We start from the raw sequence: 24109 nt of genomic DNA on the forward strand, positions 1-24109 counted from the left end.
GCTTTCTATGGCAACTGCAGATTTTTTTGTTTTGTAAATTAACAGTGCGTTAGATGCCAAAGTGTTCAATGGCTGTCTTTGTTTCTGTCTTTGTAGTCCTCGGTTAAGTGTTTCATAAACACTTGACATCTGTGGAAAAAAAATTACGAATTTGATTTACGTGACGTATTATGGCGCGATATTTTAACAATTTTGAGTTTCAAGTTTGTTTTCTCATTAGAAGTTATTTTTAAAATTAAATTAGTTTAAGTAATCGACAATGTGTACTCCTTCTTCACGCATGATGAATTTACGTAAAACATTCAAAACGTGCAGAAAATGCAGAAACAGAAAAATTCTAGAGAAAAAACAAATATAACAATCAAAGACCACGGAGTTTAAAAAATAATGAAGGTGACTATTCCAATATTTATTGAATTGACGATAATTTTCTGTGTTATTGATTTCCCATTCGACTTGGACGCGTCAAAGTTCGATGAAGTATACCCAGCGATTCATAGAAGCGGGTGCCGGGCCTTACTGTAGTAGTTAAACAGCCAATAAACGAATGCAGTAGCAGTAGATTGGAAGATTAATTGGAAACTTTCAAGAAGAGAACTTACCCGAATGCATTGAGAAAAAAAATTTTAATTCAGTTGAAATCCAGGAAATGAGTATATTTTCCGCTTCCTGTAGTTTATTCAGTTCTTAGAGATGCATTAGTCCGGGTAAGCAGTTCTTGAAGAAATCTCATTTCATATGAAAGTTATGTCTTATGAAAGCTAATGATATTTTTTCGTCAATTTTTTTTTATTCTTAGTGCGCAATAACTGGAACTGATCCTTGTTACGTTACATTACACTGAATGCAAGAGTTTATAGTTTAACCCTGGTGTTTACATCAACAGGAATCGGCAAAACACCTCCGATTTCACTCACCTACCCAAAATGCCCACTTAAGACTTCTTCAGGAGAGTGATCAATGATCTTGCACACGACTAGTGATAATTTTGTCATTTTGAAATATAAACGGCTGAAAGGAAACAGCAAGAAGTCTAACACTGATCATTTTCGTTTGCCATGTGGTCATACTTAACATTTCCAAGAGCGCAACAGTGGTCGAAATATAAAAATGATAAGGCCATTAAATTATTTTGTTGATCTATACTCTTAAAGCACTAAGTGATTGTCGATTGAGGGTTGAACGCTCTAGTGATAGCGCCGCAGGGAAAAATTTAAATTGGATTTTATTTGGACTTGTACTGTGCATTGGACGCGGGACAGTTGATGGGCCCAGCTTCTTTTTTTCCTTTTGAACTTGAAGAGTTAAGAATTAATTAAGTCATGTGATCGCATCATAAACTGAATACATGCACTGGACATATGAAGGAGGTTGAATTAAAAGTCTCGTCGTGTTTTGTTATTTTCGCCATTATGATAAGTATAAAATGAAATTTAGAACATGTATTAAGGTAGCAAGGCACAACATGAATTTACTGGAAAACTCACAAAGTACGATTTGCTTTTTCTCGGGCAAAGCGCCTGGCCATATTTGGCCGGTGTTAGGGCTCGAGATTTACCGCAGAGAGAGGATTGAGTTGAGCATGTCAATTGATTCAAATGATTCTGATGATTGTAATTAACACAGGTTTTCGAGCAAGTAAGAGCTTTTGGCGAAAGGCATGGTCACAACTTTTATTTATTTTTTTTGCCCCGGTATAAATATATTTTAGTGGTTAAGCGGCAAAGAAACTCATGCATTAGCGGTAAAGTAAACTGGAAATCTGATTACCATCAAAGAGCACGAACCTGAGTGGAACTTCAAAAAAATTAGAAATTATAATAACTTGGAGGCGTCACAGTGTATTTATAGTGTATATGGATAATTGTTAAGTTGGAGTAACTCGATAACAACAATAACAACAATTCCTTTGTTTGGTTTTATAGGACGAGTTTCATAAGAACGAGAACTAAAAGTCGAACAACTCCACTTTTTTCTCCTCTCTACTTTAAGTGCAACACATACTTGTCGCTGTTCATGTATAGCACTTTGATTTGTTCTTATTGGTTTTTTTAGTGCGCTGTCATTGGTGCCTTTGATCTTCATTGTTATTTCGATTATCATGTTATCCCCTGGGATTTTCTTTCAGTTTTGTTTTATTTTTACTGAGAGAAAAAAAGAGGGAAGTTAACTATCTGTAGCAATTGGTCATTGAAATCTCCATTATCACACAGCCTTACAAGCTGTGCACTCAACGAGAAACAAAAGTAGTAATGGTTTTATCTAGAGAGATAACGTACTTACCGCTGGTCAATTTGTTGAACGATCTCCTATTTGTATACTTTTGTCGCCGGCTTGTGGCTCAACAACTTTTGTCGTATTCTCCCAACATCTCGTAAGCGGTTTATTGCGCAGGTAAACCGATAGTGCGAGTGGTTTATTGCTTAAGTAAACGATGACTTTTATGCGCCACCGTTGATACGCTTTATCTTCCCATTACTCTCAGTTGGTATACAAGTTGAATATTGACAGTTGTCACAGACTGAAGGCCATGGCGGTTCATGCTATGGCGCTTCATGCCATAGTGCTTTCTCCAGAGCTCGCTGTCTTAAAAAGAAAATGAAATTTCGGATAACAATCTGTTACATTTTTTTTGTGAGTGTAGTCGTTTTCGGCGGGACCGTGGTACATCAAAATTTACAATATATATTTTCCTGTATAGCGTATGTATAATTTATTACGAACTTGTGTGTGTGGGATGACGGTTGACTTCTCAGAGTTGGAAGTAACACAAATACAATAGGCTGCGGTTGTAAATGTGAAATAAATTTTTTCACTCTTAGGCTTTGAGAACATAGATTTATTTCAGCTGTCTCCCAATTTTTTTTTTTTTTTTTATGCTCTAGCTTTTCATCTCCAGGGTGTAGCAGCTCAAAGAACAATATGATGCTGCTACTTCATTTTTTTTTACCTTGCATCTTTTTCACTAATTAAGGTGAAATTCATGTGAGCTCCCCCATCCCTTCCCTTTATGTGCCTCTTTCCTATGTGTCATATGCGCTCAGGAATTTGAAAGAAACGAGGGGACTCTGTGGACTTTACAATAGTCGATCTTTAATAACTCTCTTTTTATGCATGTTCTACTTCATCTTGCAAATAGATATTTAGCGATGGATCTATATTCAGCCAGGTTTTTTGTGCATGAGTGGTCTCCGTAAAATTAATAGATTAGTGCGATGATTTATAATTACATAAGTACATAATTACTTATTTCGTTTTTATTTTTAATTTAACTTTCCTCATCAGCAAGTTTCATATATTGACAATGTAACATATTTACGGGGACGTTGAGAATGGCGTTTCATACGACAACGGTGAACGGCAAATGAATAAGTAAATCCTGCTTAAAAATACAATAAGGATTGTGTTTAGGCTCATATAATTATTTCATATATCCAAAAATACGCGTTTGGATATCCAAACAAGTGTGTTTGGAAATCAATTAGCAAAGGAATGCAATACTTGAACAAATGCTCGTGCGACTGTTCAGACGAACTTTGTAAGGCAGAAGTTTATGGAGAGGCTATGCAGGTCCTCCAACCTTTGAATTTTTTCAAGACTTTGCACACTTTGAACACACTCCCCGTCTGGAGTACTTTTGGACTTTAAAAGTTAGAGCAAATAAGTTCCTTTGGGCTTTTTTTGGCAGAGGAGCTTAATGTAAATTACCAGACTTTTCCGCGATAAATAACCCTTGCAGCATCAGTCTGGGGGTTAATGCTTGGAAAAAATTATGCACCCTTTAGACACCAGGTTCTCTATAATATCATTTCATTTAGGGATGGAGATGATTTTGCAAACCTTATCGTAATTAGTCATCTTGTTTTCATTTCAGGGACCGACAAGGCGCTGGAAGGTAATTTATTAGTTTCCTATGATAATGAATCTTAGTAACTTTTATTTTAACACATTGGATATGTATGTTTGATAATAGCAAATATACTCAATAATACATTGAGTTTCAATTCCTTTATTTTATAATAGCACATTCTATTGACTCAAACTGATATAAGCATCGTATTTTAAATTTACAAACATGGCAACAACGAAAAGAGAACATATTGGAATAACGCAGATTAATGCTTAGAAATAGAGCTGAATAGTTCCCCGGCTGCAAGGTTTGCATCTCTGTGATACTCTCCAGAGACAGAACTTAACTGATTAGGCATTAACGCTTAACATCTTAGGGATCCAACCAGCTATTTACCGTCAAATGTTAATCTGACAGTCACGGGAAATAATTCTGAGGCTGATTAAAACGTATTGTTGGCGCAATCAGGTCGTTTCTTAACTTCAGCAAAATCTGACTTAAAAATGAACTAATTTCCTTCTCGACTTCAACTATCCAGCACGACTGAAAAATTCTGGCACGACTTCAACATTCCAACGCGTTTCTTAACTTTAGCAGAATCTGACTTAAAAGTGAACTAATTTCCTTCTCAACTTCAACTATCCAGCACGACTGAAAAATTCTGGCACGACTTTAACATTCCGGTGTCATAGCGGATTTCGAACCCCCATCCCCCCTTAGATTTGAACCCCCCGGTCCAAATCCGCAACCCAACAAAACTGAGTTAAATATCAATCTTAACGTACTAGTAGAAATAGATAATGCTTTACGTTCCAGTGAATACTAAAGTATGTTTTTTTTCGTTCACCCGAGCGAAAGCGCCAACTTCTGTAATAAAAACAAACTGTGAAACTTGCTAACGTTTGATTTTTTGTTCTTCTCTTAAAAAAGGTGTGAAACATGAAATGATAGATATGCTAACAATAAGTGTGAAACGCGTGAAAACTTTAATTATTTTCACTCCATTGGAATCCAGATTGCTCGGGTTCTCGATTTGTCGTAACTCTTGATAACTCGAACCAAAAGTTGTTCCCCTTCCCCTGGTGAACCCAACTAATCCAACTGATTTTCATTTCCTATGGAGGCTCGAAAAATCGGGAATCCACTGTTCGTGTTGATCCTCAACGAAATTCTTTTGCTTTACCCACTACGTTGAGACTTTTCTATTGCTCGTAAGCTGAGAATGCACTAAACTTTGCATCCATTTGCGTTTGTATTGCTGGTTATATTCCTAGTGATTAAAAATAAGTTAAACTAACAATCCTTTTAGGTTTTTGTGTCTGGTTAGCGTTCGGTCGAGTCGATTTATAATAACCTGAAATAGATGCTAGACCATATAGAAGTTATCTCTTTTCTTTTCTTTTTCTCGAGCATGTGTCAAATAGATTATTTTTGCTCTTAAGCCGCGCACGCAATATATAGCAGTCTTTCTAACAGTGCCGTTGAATAAAGTCACTATTTATTTTTCGTTTCTAGACAGTCTAAGCTCAGTTATGTGGGAAACTTAGAATCGAGTGCTTTTCGCCAAAATATGTACCGCAAGTCATTGCTATGTTAAAAACTAGGTGAAAACTTTGAATAAAAGGTTTTCACGACGCTCAAAGCGTAAAAATCATATTTATTAGAGTGCTTGGTCTGGTGTTTCTTTTTAACGAAAGCAAAGCCGTAAGCACCAAAAGCCAGTCAGAAAACTAAATTATCAATACTGCCTTTCACCCTTGACAAATTATCGCTATGAAGTGATAAATTATTTACTAGACACTAAGTCGCTTGAGGCGCTAATTAATCGTTTTTGTGGAGAAAAGTTCATGTGCGTGGAACGCCTTATCGGTACTGAGTAATTTATGTTATTGTTACTGTGTGCTCTACAACTGAATTCAGTTGCTCCGCCTACTGCAAAAGGTTTCATTCTACTTTGTTATTAGGGCCTCTTTACATGGAGGTGGAGGGCCCTAGGTAGGTGAAGTAACCCGCTTAGGTGGGGTAACCCGCCTGTCCATGTAATTTCTTATATTATCTTGATCACGTTTACATGACAGGTGGGGTGACCACCTAAGCGGGTTTCCCAGTCTGCCAGGTAGGGTAACCTGGTCAGCAGGGGTGACAATTTGCCATGTAAACGTCTCAAGGTGGGGTAACCCGCCTACCCGGGGTCGCACTCATGGCAAAAAGCTCAAAAGCGAAACATGCATGTTTTGAAACGTTAGACATTTCTTAGCTGTCTCATGGCAGAAATCACCAGAAACCACAACGGACACACAAGGAATGTAAAATGTTCACATTTCGGAATATTTAGCGTTGTAAATCGACCATATTTCGTTTCCCAAACTATTCCGTATAACGTATTAAGTCAACGGATTCTCGCGTAACCTAACACCGCGTAACACAACGCGTGACGCTTTCATCAATAAATACATATGTGCCCGAGAATTAATTTGTCATCTTTCTCGAGATGAGAGCTTGGGACGCCTCTGCTCAAACTCCTTAATTTCAAGCGCAACAACAACCTCAAGAAACCTCACCTCAGCGCCCCGGGGTTGTAAGATTGCATGTAGACGCGTTTTTTTTTTTTTTCGACCACGGCTAGGCGGGTTACCTCACCTACCTGGGGTCCCCCACCTCCATGTAAACGGGCTCTTACTCTCGTGATTCCTTCCGTCAGCGATGGCCGAAACGAAAGCTTACAACGAAGTTTTTTCACTATCTCCGCCATAACGAGCATCCGATCGATTTTTCGAAAGATCAGGGAAGAGATTTACGCCAGAAAGCCCAAAAATTTGTTCTTGAAGATGGTGCGCTGTTTTTTATTGGTCAGAAAAATGGTTAGCCTGAAAGATGGGTTCACAGCTGAGACGAGCAGCAGCAAATACTGAAAGCTTGTCACTCTAACAAACTTGCTGGTCACATCGGCCGTGACAAGACGAGAGAAAAGGTTTGTACTTAATTCAGAGATGCTTCTCTTGAAATTTAAAATTGTGGTTACAATTTAGTTGATCGCTCCTAACTTTTGTGTTCCTGTTCCTCTTCCAGGTTACATCTCGCTACTATTGGGTTCGATTGTTGGAGGACTGAAATTGTCAAGCGTTGCGATGTTTGCCAGCGTACTTCAAAGAAATTGGAAAAGCCTGCCCAGCTATGCCTGATTTAAGTAAAGGAGACTGTGTGACATCGGATTGGTATCGATCTGGTAGGACATATGCCCGAAACGTTCCGTGGCAATAAGTACTTGATCACCTCTACTTACTATTTCAGCAAGTGGCCAGAGGCAGCTCCTCTTAAAGAGAAATCGGCTGGAGTTATGTAATATCCGAAATTAATTGTAGAGTACTGAGATTTAAGGATATTTAGCACATGTTGTTATATAATTATTTACCACGTTAATTGTCAATTTATTAAGGAAAGTAATTCAACATGCTCGTTTTAGAATAGGCGCGCAAAATAACCCTTCTGATGGAAGTTCAGTTACATGATTTTCCTTGCGTATAGTCTGTCACAAATATCAAAAATTTGCAACAATTTTGACGAAGCCTAAACTATTTTTTTGCAAAATGTAGCAAAGTTACAAGATATGGATAGCTTTTTTTTAAGCTTGCTTGAGTCAAGTTCAAGCTTGGTTTAAACTTGACTTGCTCTACTAGACAAATATTTATCGGTCCTCTAGATGTGGCGGATTTCCTGCACAACCTGATCACCAGATACGGAGTGGCGAAAATTGTGATGTTCGACCAGAGCCAAGAATTCGTCAACAGGGTCAACGAGGAGCTATTTGAGTTGTGTGGCACGGACCACAGGATCAGTGCGGTGTACCACCCGCATGGTCTTGATGAAATAATGAATCAGACTCTAACGAGAGCCCTAGTGTACTTCGTGAACGACAACCAAGATGACTGGGATGTGTATTGAAGGCTTAAATGTAATAACTCTCCTAAAAGTAATAAAGTCCTAAATGTAATAAGCCTTCGATGTAATCGTTTCACTGCGCCAGTGCATTGTTGTTATAGCGGACATCCACATTGAGATGTTAAGGTGACAGCTGTTGCACCAAAGAATCCTAAGACCAATATTGATGGCATATTGCAAGTTTGCTGATATCAATCAGCGTCTTTTTGTTTACTAAAGACAAAAGTTGAGAAGCATTTGGTACAAACCCTTATACTGATGTGCTTTTGGCATCAAATTGACAAACGTAACAACAATTAGAACGCTGACCAGTAGCTCTCTTTATATCATTGGTTCAGACTCTTTAATTAGCGCAACAGATTTTGACGATATTCTTGTATGATCAGTGCTGAAGTTAACACTTCATGAACCGAATTGCAAGGAAAAGGAAGTGCACTGACCTATACCTTAGACAAATTCCGGGCTCGGAAGCGCGTTTTTTGCACTGTCTTCCCTTGCCAGATTTCTATGGGTCTGCATGAAATATATTCATCTGTGCTATTGACCAAGCGTGAGATCAAAATGGCTGGATATTGGCCGAGTTCTTTTTTTTTTTTTTTGACCGAACAAGCTTGGTCGAGAGAGTTTATATTTTCTTAGCTTAATCAATAAAGGATCCATTGTACGGAAAAAGATTTCGCTTTAATAAGAATCAAGAATGACTTATTTCGAGAGCCGAGAGTGAAAGCTGACTGTGTTTGTAGCACAATAAACCTAGGAGGGTCGTTTAATATTTTATATGTATATGTCGACATCGTCCAAAAGTTACGAACTTTGTAAGTTTTCTTGCGCGGGATCAATGCAGGCAATCCCGAGCGGGCAAGATAGGCCTATCGGTGATCGGCAACTTGTTCCAGGCTCACATATAATTCGCCTTGGTTCTGAGCAAAATGTCCAGGGTACACGGTAGCTGCTGAAACACTTGCTCACGGATTGAACGCATGCTGCCCACCGACTCTTAGAGAGGAAACTATTTGGATGTCGATTTTATACAAGTTTGCTGCTGCATACAGCCTAATCTGATCCCCATAGGTCCCATCGCGCGCCATATGAGTTATATAGTCAGCAAGCGACCTCATCATTCGCCAAATGCTCCAAAAGAGGGAAGCCATTGTTATCGAATGGATTACTTTTTAAGTACTCTACTATTTCTTTCCTCATGGTTTCAGGAGATCTTAAAATGCCCATTCTCTTTGCCTGGTGCAGTAGTGCAGCAAATTGGCAATCGCCACCTCTAGGAGGATTGTAATTCTTAGTTGGGCGAACCCTCCCAGCACTAGGAAGGATTTCTTCTTGTAATCTGCTCTCTCTGAAGGCGTTACAATTTCGTACAAAGTATATTTCAAATGGTGTTTTGTAAGCTATCACCTCCTTGGGGTCGTTATTTAGAATTCTCTGATAAAGAGAGAGCTGTTTCGCCCTCTTCACACCGTCCTGACCTATCAATCAATCAATCAATCAATCAATTTTTATTTGTTAGCAATACAATATTATCACAGTCCTAGGTGACCCGCAATTAGCAAGCTATTCTAGGCGGGCCACCCTTCTAAAACAAGTGCTGTCTCTGCTAAGGATCACATACCGATACAATTAAACAAAGATAATCATTAATAAAAATACAATTGTTAAATAAAATAAAATAAAATTAAGTCCGTTGAATAATTAAATAATCAATTGCAAAGTTATCAAGATATATAATACAATTGAAACAAGACTTAAACGAAGAGTTACTTTATCAAGAGATATTTACAAATTTCTGAGCAGCGTATATCAACATTCATCTCCTCATTTTCCAAAAGTTTTAACAGGCGATTTTTAAGTTCACGCTTAAACGGGGTTCTGTTTTTAATACGAAGTTCTTTTGGGATGCTATTCCACAATCTTACACCTATTCTAGCAAAAGAAAATAAAAGTTGGTTAGTTCTAGACGCTTTAACGTACAGATTAGCCGTTGCTGAGAATCTTGTGAAATGGTGATGAACCTGCTCGGAGTGGATAAAGAGCATAGAAATATTAGACGGGGCACGGTGATTATCAATGTCATGCATCAAAGAGGAAACCAAATGAGAATAGAGCATAGTTATTGGTAAGATTCTGGAGTTAACAAATAGCGGGGCACTATGAGATTTGCTATCCGCAAAATACATTAGTCGTAGAGCACGTTTTTGTAAAATGAGAACCTTATTTAAATGAGTGTTAGCAGCTTGTCCCCAGGCAATAAGACCATAAGAGATATAGGGTTCAATTAAGGAGCGGTAGATGTTAAGAAGTGTGGCAAATGGGACAAGATGTCTTAACCTGGCAATTATACCAATTCCTTTACTAACTTTAGATGAGATATAATCAATATGATACTTCCAAGAGAGGTTATTATCTATCAGAATTCCTAGATATTTCACAAAAGTTTTTTGTTCTAGAGATACACTTTTTTTAAGATCGTTATTATAAATTTTCAAGTGAACTATGTAGTCCAATTTGCGTTGGTAAGGATGGAAAATAACAAAGTTAGATTTACTAGTGTTAAGAGAAAGTTTGTTTGCGTCCAACCAGTCACCCACTTTTGCGAGTTCATCATTAACAACTTTTTCAAGATCCTTAAGATCTTTGTTTGAATAAAGCAAGTTAGTATCGTCAGCAAATAGGTAAAACTCAAAAATCTGGGAGCAACGGTAAATGTCGTTAACATAAATCAAAAAGAGAAGGGGGCCAAGTACAGACCCTTGAGGGACACCACAAACTATCTCTTCTATATTCGACACGGTTGAACCAATTTGAGTCGACTGGTTCCTGTTCAACAAGTACGAAGAGAACCAGTTATTAATTATTCCTCTGACTCCATAATGATATAATTTGTGCAGTAAGATTGAGTGATCCACCGTATCAAATGCCTTTTTTAGGTCAATAAAAATACCACAAGAGAATAACTTTGCATCAATATTAGTTTGAATTTTGCTTAAGATATCTAAAATTGCATGTTGGGTTGAACACTTGTCTCTAAATCCATATTGAGAAGTAAAAAAGATACCGTTTTTTTCGCAATGTGATTTAAGACGTTTAGCCATCAATTTCTCAAATAATCGATTGAAGACAGAAAGGAGGGAAATTGGGCGGTAATTACATGGATCAGTTTCGTCTCCCGATTTGTAGATAGGAATTACTTTGGCATGCTTCAAAAGATGGGGATAAATACCCGTTGAGATAGACTTATTCATCATGGCAGCTAAGAGTGGAGAAAGGATATGGCGCCCAGATTTTAGAAGATGAACCGGGCAAGAATATAGGCCATATACTTTATTACTGGGTATAGCCAAGATTTCCAAGTCCACCTCGGATGGAACGACGGGATCAAAAAAGAAAGACTTAAAGTGATTAGTGCCGACAAGGTAGTCCTGGAAATTTATCCTGGAAGGTGATATATTGCGTGCAAGCCGCGGCCCAATAGACGCAAAGTACTGATTAAAGATATTGGTTATTTCAGACGGATTTTGTGTTACTCCAGAGTTGTTAGAGCGTTGAAGGGCTGATACTGTTTTTCTGTTACGCTGTCTGTTCAATAGTTCATTAATCCCCTCCCACGTTTTTTTAACATTTCTTAGATTTGTAGTGAAGTAAGCTTCATAATACAATCTTTTACTGAGACGAGAAAGACTAACAATTCTATTCCTATACAGCTTATATTTTGAGATATCTCCTGAATAAAAGAGTCTATTCTTTATTTTGATAGATTTACGTAGGCCCTTAGTTATCCACGGTTTGGAAAATTGTTTAGCCTTGCGCCTAGATAAAATTTTGAGAGGAGCGTGTTTATTAATGAGCTTGTTAAATTTATTGTAAAAGGAAGAAAAGCATTTGTCTACAGATCCATATGTCATTGAGTTATCCCAATCAGTATCCAAGACATCATTAATAAAGCATTCTTCAGAGAAGTTGGAATAATCGCGAATTTTATGTTTAGCAGTAAAATTTTTTGGTATAAGACTGTGGATAAAACAAAATTGGGAGTAGTGATCACTAATGTCTGACACGATATTTCCACCTGAAATTTTATGATCAAATCTATTCAGAAATATATTATCAATGAGTGTGGCAGAATTATTGTAGACTCTAGTTGGTTTATCAATTACCGGGAAGAACGAATAACATTGTAAAGATAACAAAAAATTTGGGAGTAATCGGAAATTTCAGATTTGAGGAGATCAATATTGAAATCGCCCATAAGATAAACAACTTTATCAGAGGAGCTAAGTTTTTCTAAAGTAAAGTCAACATATTGGAGGAATTGTTCCGGATCATTATGCTGCCTATAAATCACTCCACAAACGATATTTTTACTCTTTAGGGATTCAATTTCGATCCATAAAGCCTGAAAAGCGTCTTTAGATGTTCTCTCCAGAACCTTATATTTCAAACAATTATTAATGTACAATCCAACACCTCCACATGATAGAGGTGTTGGGACATATTCAAACTGATAGTTTGGTATGCAGGCATTGAAATCTAGCCCAGATGAATTTGTAATTTTTGTTTCTGTAATACCGATTACACTGAATTGGTAGTCAAGTTCATCTAAAAGATGGACTTGAAAATTATCAATGTTTTTCCGCAAACTTCTTACGTTAGTATGAAGCATAGAGAAAGGACATTGACTATCTGATTCCAACAAAGACTCTTTAAACATAGAAAAACTATAGGGTGAGAAATATTTACATCTAATTTGTTGCATGCTTAAGTTTCTGTCGGGATTTAATGTTGATTCGGTATTTAAGCGAAACAAATCTAAATCATAAATACTATGAAGTTTGTCTAAGTACTTCTTGGTCGGTAAGTCACTGTTGAGAATGTTATTAAACTGTCCATGAGCTCTAATAATATCAACATTCGCGTATGGAAGTTCGCTTAGGGTAGATTTAATTGTACAACGAACACGTTTCTTGCTAACACTCATACTTATTATCTAAAAACAGACAAACAACTCTACATCAACATGAATACTTAGCCTTCACGTCCATTCGTTAATCGGTGCAGGTCCGTGATATCCTTAATCTTGATGGCTCGAGACGTGGTATCTTTACGAAGATAAACAAGCGATCCCTTCGACCAGCAATACTGATAGTGAAACTGCTCCTTGAACCTCTTAGCTTCAAATAAAACCTTTTGCATCCTTGGCGTTAAATGGTCAAAAATTCTAACAGCGGAAAGGGAGGCATCGTCAGGTAAACCAACAGCAGATGGGGCAACTTTACTTGCATTTCTTTTATGATTCATGACATCATCTTTTGACAATCGTCTAATAAATCGGCAAATGATTGGCCGCGGGCCGCCATTGTCATTGCTTCTCGTTGGGACTCGATGGGCTGTGTCAATGTCATGAATTGATACAGCGGATCCAATTGCCTTAAATAAACATTCACATAGCGCACTCGTAGAAGCCGAGGATTCATCTTGACTCAATTGAGGGACACCAACAATCTTAACATTATATTGATAGCTGTACTCTTGAAATTCATCGATGCTCCTGGAAACTCTGTTAACTTCAACAGCAATCTCATCAAGCATGGCACCTAAGCGATCAAGTTCTTTACCAGCAGAGACCCTGAATCGCTCAAAGTCATCATATTCTTTACTCATGAATTCTAAGCTATGCTCTACTTCGTCATTAGTCGCTGCAGGTTTTTTTGACTGCTCCAGCAGCATCACCTTCATCTTAGCAATCTCATCCGCCATGACAGACAGTTGATCTTTAAGCTTACTGTTCTCTCTCTTAAGGCTAGCAACAGACTCGGGCATTCTTGAATCTCTCAGAAAGCAAAAAAAGAAAAACGATCGTGAAAAAAGAAACGAAAAATTATCCAAAACGAAACGAAAAATTATCCAAACTTGATTAAGATTAGCGGAGCTCGTAAAGTAACGTCCGTCCTGACCAACTCACCGCTGACCAGCTGACTATCTTTTGAAGATAATATCCTTTTCTGCTCATATCCATCAAATCTATTTGGTGCCTGACATGAACGTCTCTGGCTCTGATGGGTGTCAGTTTCGCCTTATTAAGAAACTTAGCATTTCGGCGATGATTACTTTTGTCTATGTTTAGAATAGTTCGTATTTCAGCTCGACTTACTCCTAAAAATTTGCTGGGCAAATCTTTGTGTTACTGCCAGCTTTTTTGAAACTGGAAAGTTATGCTCTTTACGCACATGTCATTTTCATAGTGCCGATTCAGTAGAAGAAAAGTCAGTTTCAGAGTCAGTTCATTCTACTTTATCTAATGTCTGATCGTTAAGGAGATCCTGCATCGAGCAATCCCTGTTTCCTTACTTTTTTTTTAATTCTTTGACTGATCAATTAGCATATCCGTTAAGAAACGGCTCACGCGATTAGATGTACTCGCATCTCAGAGAGCAAGGGCACAATTTTTTGCGGTTTTGAGGTTTTGGGGACCGGGACATCATTTACAGCCTTCAACATAAAGAGCCATTTTTAATGTTTATCATATCTCCCTCGTGTGACTGTTTCCGGCCTCATATGAAACGTAATAGAGTGACAAGTAAGCGCTAAAAAGACCTGTTGCTTATTTCGAATTACAGCACGACCTCGGCAGCTGGAACTTTTTTAAGTAACAAGTGCCTTTTAATTTTGGAGCCCAAAAAATTTTCGTCGGTGAGCTCGTTCATGACATGCCCCAAATTTTTGTTAAATGTCTGTTTTGTGATTGAAAATCTGAGCCGATGATTTGCGATAATGTGCTGATCAGCAGCTTCTTTGCATTTACACCTGTTAAAAATGTAAGTAGCTGAGTATATAATTTGATGCAGATACATGCAATACTTTATCCGTTTGTCGGATTTGTTACGTGCATTTCAAGATCAAGAGAACATAATTGTTCCAGTTATGTTCTCTTGGGGAGAAAAATTATTTTGTCTATATTCATATACTCATGAAGATATTCGAGAATTTGATAGTAATAATTCTCTAGAGGCCCGAATTGGGAAACAAAATGTGCATGATAACAAGGTCTATTCAGGCATGGAAAGACAAAAAATGTATATCCGAGCCTGCAAATTGTCCTACCTACAAGTCAGCAGACTCCCTTATCCAAGTTTGTAATTTGGTTTATGACTTGTTAACTCCAACACTAATCACGCAAGAATAACATTCTCAATTTTTTCCAAAATTTATTGTACTTAAGAGTCTGAGTCAGTGATACATGGAGAGGTTTTGGTCAGCGTACTTGTTGTTTCGCCAGCTGTCATTTGATTCCATTTGTTCATCATTATAACGGTTTACAGCCAATGCCTCTCGACTAATAGCAAATAAAAAGAGGCTGATTGATATCAGCGTCATTGACATGTATATTGGTCTGCGGATTTTTTGGTGCAACAGCTGTCACTTCAACATCTCAATGCGGATGTCCGCTATAACAACAATACACTGAAGGAGTTCAACGATTGCACTGGAGGCTTATTACATTTAGGACTAAATGTTATTACATTTAGGACCAAATGTTATTACATTTAGAACCAAATGTTATTACATTTAGGACTTTATTACATTTAGGACAGTTATTACATCTAGGCCTTCAACAATGTGCACATCAAGTCCATTCTGTTCGCCTATCGAACCAATAACAATGACTCCACCAAATTCACACCGTTCGATTTAATGTTTGGCCGTGCACCCGTGCTACTCATCGAGACGGAAATCAGGCCAAAGCCTAGCAGTACTGAATCACTCTCTGACAAAATCGGAGATGCACCCGCCGATTTAATGAGAAATTTCGTGTCATGATGTACATTCGTGACCAGGCGAAGGTTCAGGCAATAAAGAACATTGACAAAGCACAAGAGCGGCAAAAGAAGTCGTAGGATGCAAAGCACCAGCCACTAGGATTCAAGGAGGGCGACACTGTGTTGCTGAGAAACTTACGGAACGAGGCAAGAAAAGGAGGCAAACTGGAGCGGGCTTGGTTAGGTCCTTTTACCATCAGCAAGGTGTTACCAAAGGGTCTCTTTAATCTCCGAAACGAAGACTGTACTGAGCTGAAAACACCATTTGACAGCTCAAGACTAAACTTCTATTATCATTCGGTACAGTCACACCCAAAAACGAACACTTAGGTAGAGATGCCTTTGAAATCTGGTGCTGACAAAGGGGACAAAAACACTTCGACAAAACTAACCAAGTCTGTTAAAGTTAATGTCCTTGAAAAAGATCGTAATACAATCCTAAGTAACGGTCGCCTTGACGACAACTTTATTAATGAATCACAAGACATTTTAAAGAAGCAATTTCCGAACATTGATGGCTGGCAAGATACGCTGCTCTGCCAAACATCGTTTTCTGCAGTTTCTGAAGAATCTGTCCAAATTCACCACACTAGGAAAAATAATTGGGTTTGTTCAACGTCGATCAACGAACATTTGCGGGTTTACGACAGTTCGTCTAGCGAGGAATGGTTGGACTTGAGCTGCTAGGTACTTAAACTGCCCCGGAGGGCGAGTGGCTCTGTAATGTCTGCTGACCGCCAGACTCTAAACGACTTCGTAATTTTTAAAGTGTTATTTCGGATCCCTCAACGGTTAATAATTGTTAAAATTTGAAAATAAAATTGAGTTGGATGTAGTAGTCTCCACTACTGTTAAGACATAGACGTTGATGTTGATTTGCATCTGAAAATAAGCTGAGAGTTCCAATAGTTAAGAATAGAAACATTTTTATTTATCGTAGGCTTTACAAACGACTTGTAGTAAGAGCAGCTACTTCGTTCTTGTTCAGTAACTGTTTAATGCTATTTAATTAGAAAATCAGACTGAGTTATTCTCGTGACTGGACGCAACAGTCTCCACTATCGTTATGACGTTTTGTACCAATGTTGATTCGCATCAGAAGAAGCAAGGATTTATTACAACAATTTCAGTAGTTCGAATGCTGTAGTTTGTTCGTATTTAATTCCTACGTATACGGTACGACTCGCTATAAGAAATTCGGCAGAAATGAAACAAAATGGCTGTTTTTCTTTATCTTTATTGAGGAATGTTGTTTTGTCACTGAAAAGAACATCGACAAAAAGCTTCCAAATACAATTAGTTACCAAATATGACACAAACGATGCTTAAAAGGAAAGTTTGATAAAGGGTCCAAATCTGCGAAGGGTGTCCACATCCGCAAGTGGATTTTGACCGGGGGTGTCCATATTCGGAATGTTTAAGTCGTGCCTAAAAGTTTAAGTCGTGTTTATGAACTGCATATTTTTTAACTAATTTTTTTATTTTGTTAAACTGATCTAAGTATCTTAGTATAAATGTGCGATTGGCCTTAAGCTATTCTATTTCTTTTTTAATTCCATGCTTTCGCAGATCTATGGCATCGTTCAGGAACGTAAATAATTTTCTATTTTCTTTCCATTTCCCAACGATACCGTAAATCGGCAAAAACTTGGAATAAGGGAGAAATACAGTTTCACAAGGCCTTAATTGAATCGTTACTTTGGCTTGTTTCTAAGGCCTGTCAATGTATTCATAAATCACTGTTTCGCGGTGTGACTATGTGAGCTAGGATTGGTCTCGGGTTTCCCATTTACCTTGAAAACGTTTATTTTTGTTTTTGCAGCGAAGATAAGCGGCTGCTTTATAAGATATTTCTGCGAATAAATAAGCCTTGCGTTTTTTTTCCGTTAAATTTTATTTACGTGTAGAATGCACAATTGGAGTTAGGAGAATACTAACGTCTTTGGTTTTTTTGGTAAATAAGTGTTTCATTATAACGACACCTCGCGGGGGTTAATGCTTGGAAAACATTATGCGCCCTTCAGCCACCGGATCTGTAGGTTCTCTACATTGTTTCATTATGGGACTGAAATGATTTTGCAAACTTTATCGTAATTGTACATTTTGTTTTCATTCTAGAGCTGGAGAAAAGGTTTCAAGGTAATTTATTAGTTCCCTATGGTAACTAATCTTAGTAACTTTTATATTGACAGTGTCTCAATTTTTACTCTTTGGAGTACACATTGAATATTTATGTATGTTTGTTTCATTTTCTCTATTTTATCATGGCACATTCTATTGACTAAAACTGATTTAAGCATCGTGTCATAGATTAACAACCACGATAATAAACAAAACACGTTGGAATAGCGCTGCTCAATGCTTAGAATTAAAGCTGGATCGTTCCCCGGCTGCAGGGTGTGCATCTCTGTAAAGTAAACTGGAAATATCATCCAGTTTACTTCGTGCTCTTTGAATACAATCAAAGAGCACGAAGCTGAGTGCAAATTTTAAAAAAATCAGCTAAAGGTGTTTATTTACAGTGTATTTATATTGTATTTCAGTTGTGGAAAATGACTAAATTGGAGTAAATCCATAACAACAAAAGAAATTATTTTATTTGATATAATAGGATGAGCTTCTTAAGTACGAGAATAATAAGTCGAACAACTTTGCTTTACTCTTTTCTCTCTACTTTAAATGCAATACATACAATTAAACCACCTTTTCTTTGCACCAGTTTTCTAGACCATGAATACTAAAACTCTGTATCCTTCCGGAGTGTGTGCCAGCCTCAGTTGCAGACTGGTTCATCTAAAAGGTTTCTGTCCGTATCTCGGATTTCATCGTTGAGACATTTTTCCAATGCGCCTTTTCAGCGAAGCTATGCTTTTGCTAATACTGTGATATTTGACTAGAAAGTTAAAGTAATTTATCATTAATAAATCACTTGTTCAAATAATTACGAGTCGCCCTTTGAGCGCGAACGGTTTCAAAAGAGCAGCACCGCAACTTGGTATACCGAATTCTAAGCAAGAAGCTGTAAATTGAACCCCTGTGACTGAGAGAGAAATCTCGCCGCATTACTCATGCCAGAATACAGTCTCGGAATTTTATACTTTACTGAAATATATACATATGGTCATGGCCCGTATTTTTCGGGAATACCCAAATACGGTAGTTAATTATAAGCAATTTCCTTCGCATCTCAGGAAAAAAAATATATATATTTTCCGTGTGACCGCAATGTTTCTCTTTGTACTGTACTGACTTTTAGTCTTCGAAAGTTCGAGCAAAGAAACTTCTTTTTGGCTTTCTTTGGTGGTCGAAACTGGCAAGACTTATCCTGGCATAGCTGCTTATTCCACTTTTCAAAATCGCAACAGACGAGGTCAATGCAAAGTGATACTGCCTCTCATTAAAAAGCCGTACTTGTAAAAAACACAAAAACATATTCCATCACACTGCCTAACAAATCTGTTCATGTTTAATGAAACAAAAGAAAGCAAAAACTAAATACAAGCATGATCTCTGTTTTGCTTTTGTGTTTATTGCAAATAAATCAGACCCTTTGGAGAAGCCATTCTATAAACTCGGGCTTCGTGTTTCATCAGGGTTTCTAAACACTCAAATACAATAAAAGCACTCGTCTCGCTGCCTCGTTCATTCATCGGTTTCCTCGTGTTTAGAAACCCTGATGAAACAGTCACCTTTGTATATGAAGCATAAGTTTTGCTTTGTTTTCAATCTAGTTTGCTCAGTTTCTCTCAGATGTGATCGAGATTCATCTGAACTTTTCATCGCTAAGTCTTCAACTAATTTAATTGGAACGGTACCTCAAACTTATCGACGGTTATTTATATAGGTTTTTGAAGCAAAATAAGAAAGGTTTGCGAGGCAAGTGTCGACAAGTTTTTGCGTGGAAGTTACCCTTAATTCTTACTTACGATTTTTAGAGTTTTTCTGAGTGAAAGCTTTTGATTGAAAAATCTTCAATTGGACGTTTTGTTGTACTGTATCGGTAAGCATTCTTAGTTGTTTGTTTGATTCTCGTCGCCGGTGCGACAAAATAAAGGGGTTCTTTGAATATTCAGCAACACTTCACTTCAAGACATGTCATGATTTATTGAGAGTAAACCTTCATTTCTTTGAGAGACACGACCAGAGCCAAAAGCTGTTTCCACAATCCCTCCTCTTTTAAACGTAAGTAATCAGTGAGGTTTTCTCATCCACGGGTATATTCTCATCAAAATCAAAAGGGAACTGAGATTATTTATATCTTACTTCGTAGTAATTCTCAGTTTGCTTGCCTTCCTCCGTCTGAAAAAAAGTAAATATAGTTGGCTATGTTCTTAAATCTCTGTAGTTCTCAAGTTAATTTCACATAGTCTTACAAGTTGCACACTGTACGCGAAGTATAAAAGGGAGAAAACAAACAAGAATGCATAAAGGAACAAGTAACAGATACTAGCCTGTTAACAGCAACTGTTTTGTTTTCTCTTGTTTTGGTATTAGAGGCTCGCATTTCGCTTGCACTTTAGACTATAATTTGAGAAGATAAAGAAAATTCGGGAGCAAGCGACTTCATAAAGAACAGCAACAGGGGCAACAGCGCTGCTTAATTAGACATTTCTGCGATAAATAATCCTTGTATTTGTTTCTGTTAACTTTTATTTATATATTGAATACACTTGGAGTTGGGAAAATACTTTTGTTTTTTAAGTAAATCAGTCTTTTATTTTAACAACACCCCACGAAGGTCAATGCTTGGAAAAAAAATTACGCACTTTTTTTCAGTTTGAAAAAATGCGTTTTTCAAACTGAATACCAACAATTCAATTTTTTTGTAAGATAATATCTAGAATGAAAGTGAGAAGGGTAAACCGTGGCTTGTAAAAGGTGTAAAATCGACCATGAAAACTAACATTCCCATAGCCATTTGTTTGATTGATTATTCTTTTGAGTGTGTGCGCGGTTTTTACCTAATTTAATATGCAAATATTCATGTTTCTTTTGAGGGTTTACGGGAAACGTCTGAGGAGGGGCTAACGCTTGAGTTATCAGCCTTTGAAACTCTTTACAGTGACCAATTCGAAATATCAACTTATTTGATTAAAAGGAAAATGCATAAATATATGTATCTTTATATCTTCCACCGACGAAGCACCACATTAGTTTTTGGAAACTTGCCCCTCTTTATTTTAACACTTAGTTCAGTTAATAAATATTGCCTCTAAGTATTACAGTGCTTTCAATGAGATATGGAATACGGGGCTACCTTGGTAAAGCACACGTCGGAGGATAATGCGAAAAACGATTTCTTTCTAGTTGTTCCATTGGTCCCAATGAGAATAAACTGGCTTCCGACAAAGTTTTCGGTGTTAAACTTCGGCAAACAATCAGTCAAATTAATAATAGTCTTCTTTGTGTTACAATTGTGTATCTGTTCGTTTTATTTCTGATAAAAATCTTTCATTCGCTGACATGGAAATCTGCTGCCTGAGTTTCACATAAAGGTCCTCTGAAAGGACATAGAGTTTCTGGTTACCGAAATTTAAGTCAGTATGTTCTCGGATACTAAAAATCTTTTTCGCTTTTTGCCGGAAATGGGTAAAATTAGCCCAAAAGAACTATTTAAGATAGCGAGTTGTTTTAGGTCTTAATATGTAAGTTTGTTTGAAAGCTTCCAAAAAGTCACAAAGATCCAGAATGATGGTAACCATCCAAACTCGTATACAGTAATACCAAACACTTTCGTCACACAGGGTACAAAAATAATACAAGGTAATATCATGTGTGTATCAAATTTCCTCATGCACATGTTCGGAAACGTTCTCAAATTTTGATGCTACGATCCAAACCTTCATTCTTCTGGCCAAGGCAGATTGTTTTCCCTCCGTACATTACTTTTTGACTCACAGTTGCCCAATGTTTACAGAGTTTTCTTCTGCTTGCAATTGGAAATAAGCCTCTCAGTCTCCGGTCCTGCCTCGAAGCGCAGAACACATATTTTTGGTGATCCAAGTTTTTCTCTTTTTTTTATTTCACCGAGGGAGAAAAAGAGGAAAGATTAATCCGGTATTTGTGGCAATAGATCATAGAAATCTTCATTATCACACAGCCTTACAAGCTGTGCACTAACGAGAAACAAAAGCAGAAATGGCTTTACCTAGAGAGATAACGTGGTTACCGTATGTCAATTTGTGTGGCATTCGGTCTTGTCTCACAGACAAGATGAGTAGAGAATTATATTTAGATTTAGCCAAGCCTAAAAGCGGAGCTGGCACTTTTTTTCCGCACGTCTCAAGGGCACAACGCCTTGCCCCGGCCAGGACTAGAACCTGGGTCGTCCGACTCGGAGCCCAGTGCACTGACCACTGGACTATTGGACAAAGCCGTGGCGTTGGCGTGCCCGCGGTACAGTTGACCACGTATGTTAAAAGTAGCACCTTGTACGGTCGGTGGTACGGTCGTACGGTCATAAGTCCAAATTTTTTCGGCTTTATGGGTTACTACTACCATTTTGTATACGCTCTGCGAGCTCCGCTATAATGTATTATGCTGAACTACAGACTGACACTATCCATTATAATCTCTTTCTTGTTCATCTCGCGACTCTACCGTTCAAACGACCTTCACTCTACGCGTTCATGGCCTTCTTAGAGTTTACACACACTCGTGAAGTTTAAATAAATAAGATGACTATGCAGATTCTGTTAAGCGATGACGTCCTTTTTGCACAAGGTCTGCACACTTCCAATTGGCTGATCAGTGGCTAATCAGTGGCAACGTAGAACGTATTTTTTGTGATCTTAGAATATCTCCCTTTTTCACTGGTTTAAAATAAAGATATGTGGCAGTGAATTCCAAAAGTTCTATTTATTGGAAAAAGTTTAGGACTAATCTGTTATTCTCGTCTACAGAAGTTTGTATTATTACTGATGCAGTCCACTTATAATGTTTACCTGAGGTAATTGATTAAATCAGTCGGCCAATGAATTCTAACTGTTCCCACGATTCGTGTTTCTTATCCGATCGTAAACATTCGTCGAACCGTCGATTTCTTCTGAAAAAAAAAGTCATCTGCTCATGTTCTGGTTTTCACAGCAATTGCAATTTAATTTTTTTTCAATAAACAGTTAGACGCGTAAGTGTTCAATGGCTGTATGTTTGTTTCTGTCTTTGTAGTCCTTGGTTAAGCGTTTCCATGCTCACGAAACGATTTTTATTAACGTCAGTCTTTTTATTGAGAAGCACCCTATCGTTTTTTTGGGCACTAAACGAGAAACAAAAGAAGGGATCGTTTTATATGGAAACATGACGTAGTTACTGATGCTCTATTTGTACAACGACCTCCCCATTTGTGTACTTTTGTCTCCGGCTTCTGGCTTTATATCATCATCATCATCTTTTATTTGCCTTATTTACACAATACAAAAAATTTATTCACAGCGGTTATAGCTAGAAGGCGAGGAGACCCAGGAAGCCAGCAGGCTTATGGGAGAGGCACCTCACTTAAATTAATAAATGAAGTAAAGAAAAAGTGCAGCGAATGTGCGGCTTGGCCAATTTAGTGATTATTTAGGTAAATACTCTTGCATTTTTGTCCTAAAACTAAGAAGGTTTGACGAAGGAGTAACTGAAACAGGAAGAGAGTTCCAAATTTTAGGACCGTGGTAGAGAATTGCAAATTGCTTGAGATTTGTACGGCACAAATGCGTTCGATAATTACTGGCTGTTCTGGTACCATAGTTGTGAATTTGGCTATTCGTTACGAAAAGAGAAGCAATGGAGGCAGTAAGTTATTTCTATAATAAAACATGAATTTGGCAATTTCAAACGTACTGACTTTAAAAATATATAAAATTCCTAGTTTGGAGAATAAAGGAGCGGAATGGGCTCGATAGTCTGAGTTGGTGATAGCCCGCACAGCTCGCTTTGGCAAATAATAAATTCTATTTAAGTTAGATACGTATGTGGACGACCAGGCGCAGTTACAATGGACGATATAAGGATAAATTAAGGTGTAGTACAAAGTGAATCTGGTTGTAGAGGATAGGAAAAAGTGAGACCTGAATAGGAGGGTAGGGGAGGGGCTAACACTCGAGTTGTAGGTCTTTGAATCTCTTTACGGTGGCCAATTCGAATTATCAACAAAGTTGATTAAAAGGAAATCATTTTGTTATACTCTCCATTGAAGCAGCTCCATAGTAGTTTTTAGAAACTTGCCCCCCTTCTCTTTGACATTGCCTCTAAGTAACAATGCTTTTTGGCTAACCAGTAACCGTAAGAACACAATCTTCTTCGCTTTTTACGGCAACTGCAGGTTTTTTGTTTCGTAAATAAACACTACGTTAGACGCCAAAGTGTTCAATGGCTGTTTTTGTTTCTGTCTTGGTGGTCCTCGGTTAAGCGTTTCATAAAAACTTAACATCTGTGCAAAAAAGTTCCGACTTTCATTTACGTGACGTGTTATGGCGCGATATTTTTACAATTTTTGGTTTCAAGTTTGTTTTCT

The 24109-nt window shown here is 37.6% G+C and overlaps 2 protein-coding genes across 2 annotated transcripts in view; one reads left to right on the forward strand and one right to left on the reverse strand.

Moving 5' to 3' along the window:
- Positions 1 to 24109, forward strand: part of LOC131773091 (uncharacterized) — a 176258-nt gene that overhangs the window by 23625 nt on the left and 128524 nt on the right. The gene's annotated exons all lie outside the window — the stretch shown is intronic.
- LOC136284052 (uncharacterized) lies at positions 12484 to 13811 on the reverse strand. Its single transcript, XM_066173830.1, has one exon. The coding sequence runs from the start codon at positions 13613 to 13615 to the stop codon at positions 12821 to 12823; it is 795 nt and encodes a 264-aa protein (XP_066029927.1). The 5' UTR covers positions 13616 to 13811; the 3' UTR covers positions 12484 to 12820.

Source organism: Pocillopora verrucosa, chromosome 10 (genome assembly GCF_036669915.1).
Source record: "Pocillopora verrucosa isolate sample1 chromosome 10, ASM3666991v2, whole genome shotgun sequence".
NCBI lineage: Eukaryota > Metazoa > Cnidaria > Anthozoa > Scleractinia > Pocilloporidae > Pocillopora > Pocillopora verrucosa.

Coding starts and splice junctions, on each gene's coding strand:
- LOC136284052 (XM_066173830.1), bottom strand. CDS start 13,615: ATGCCCGAGTCTGTTGCTAGCCTTAAGAGAGAGAACAGTAAGCTTAAA.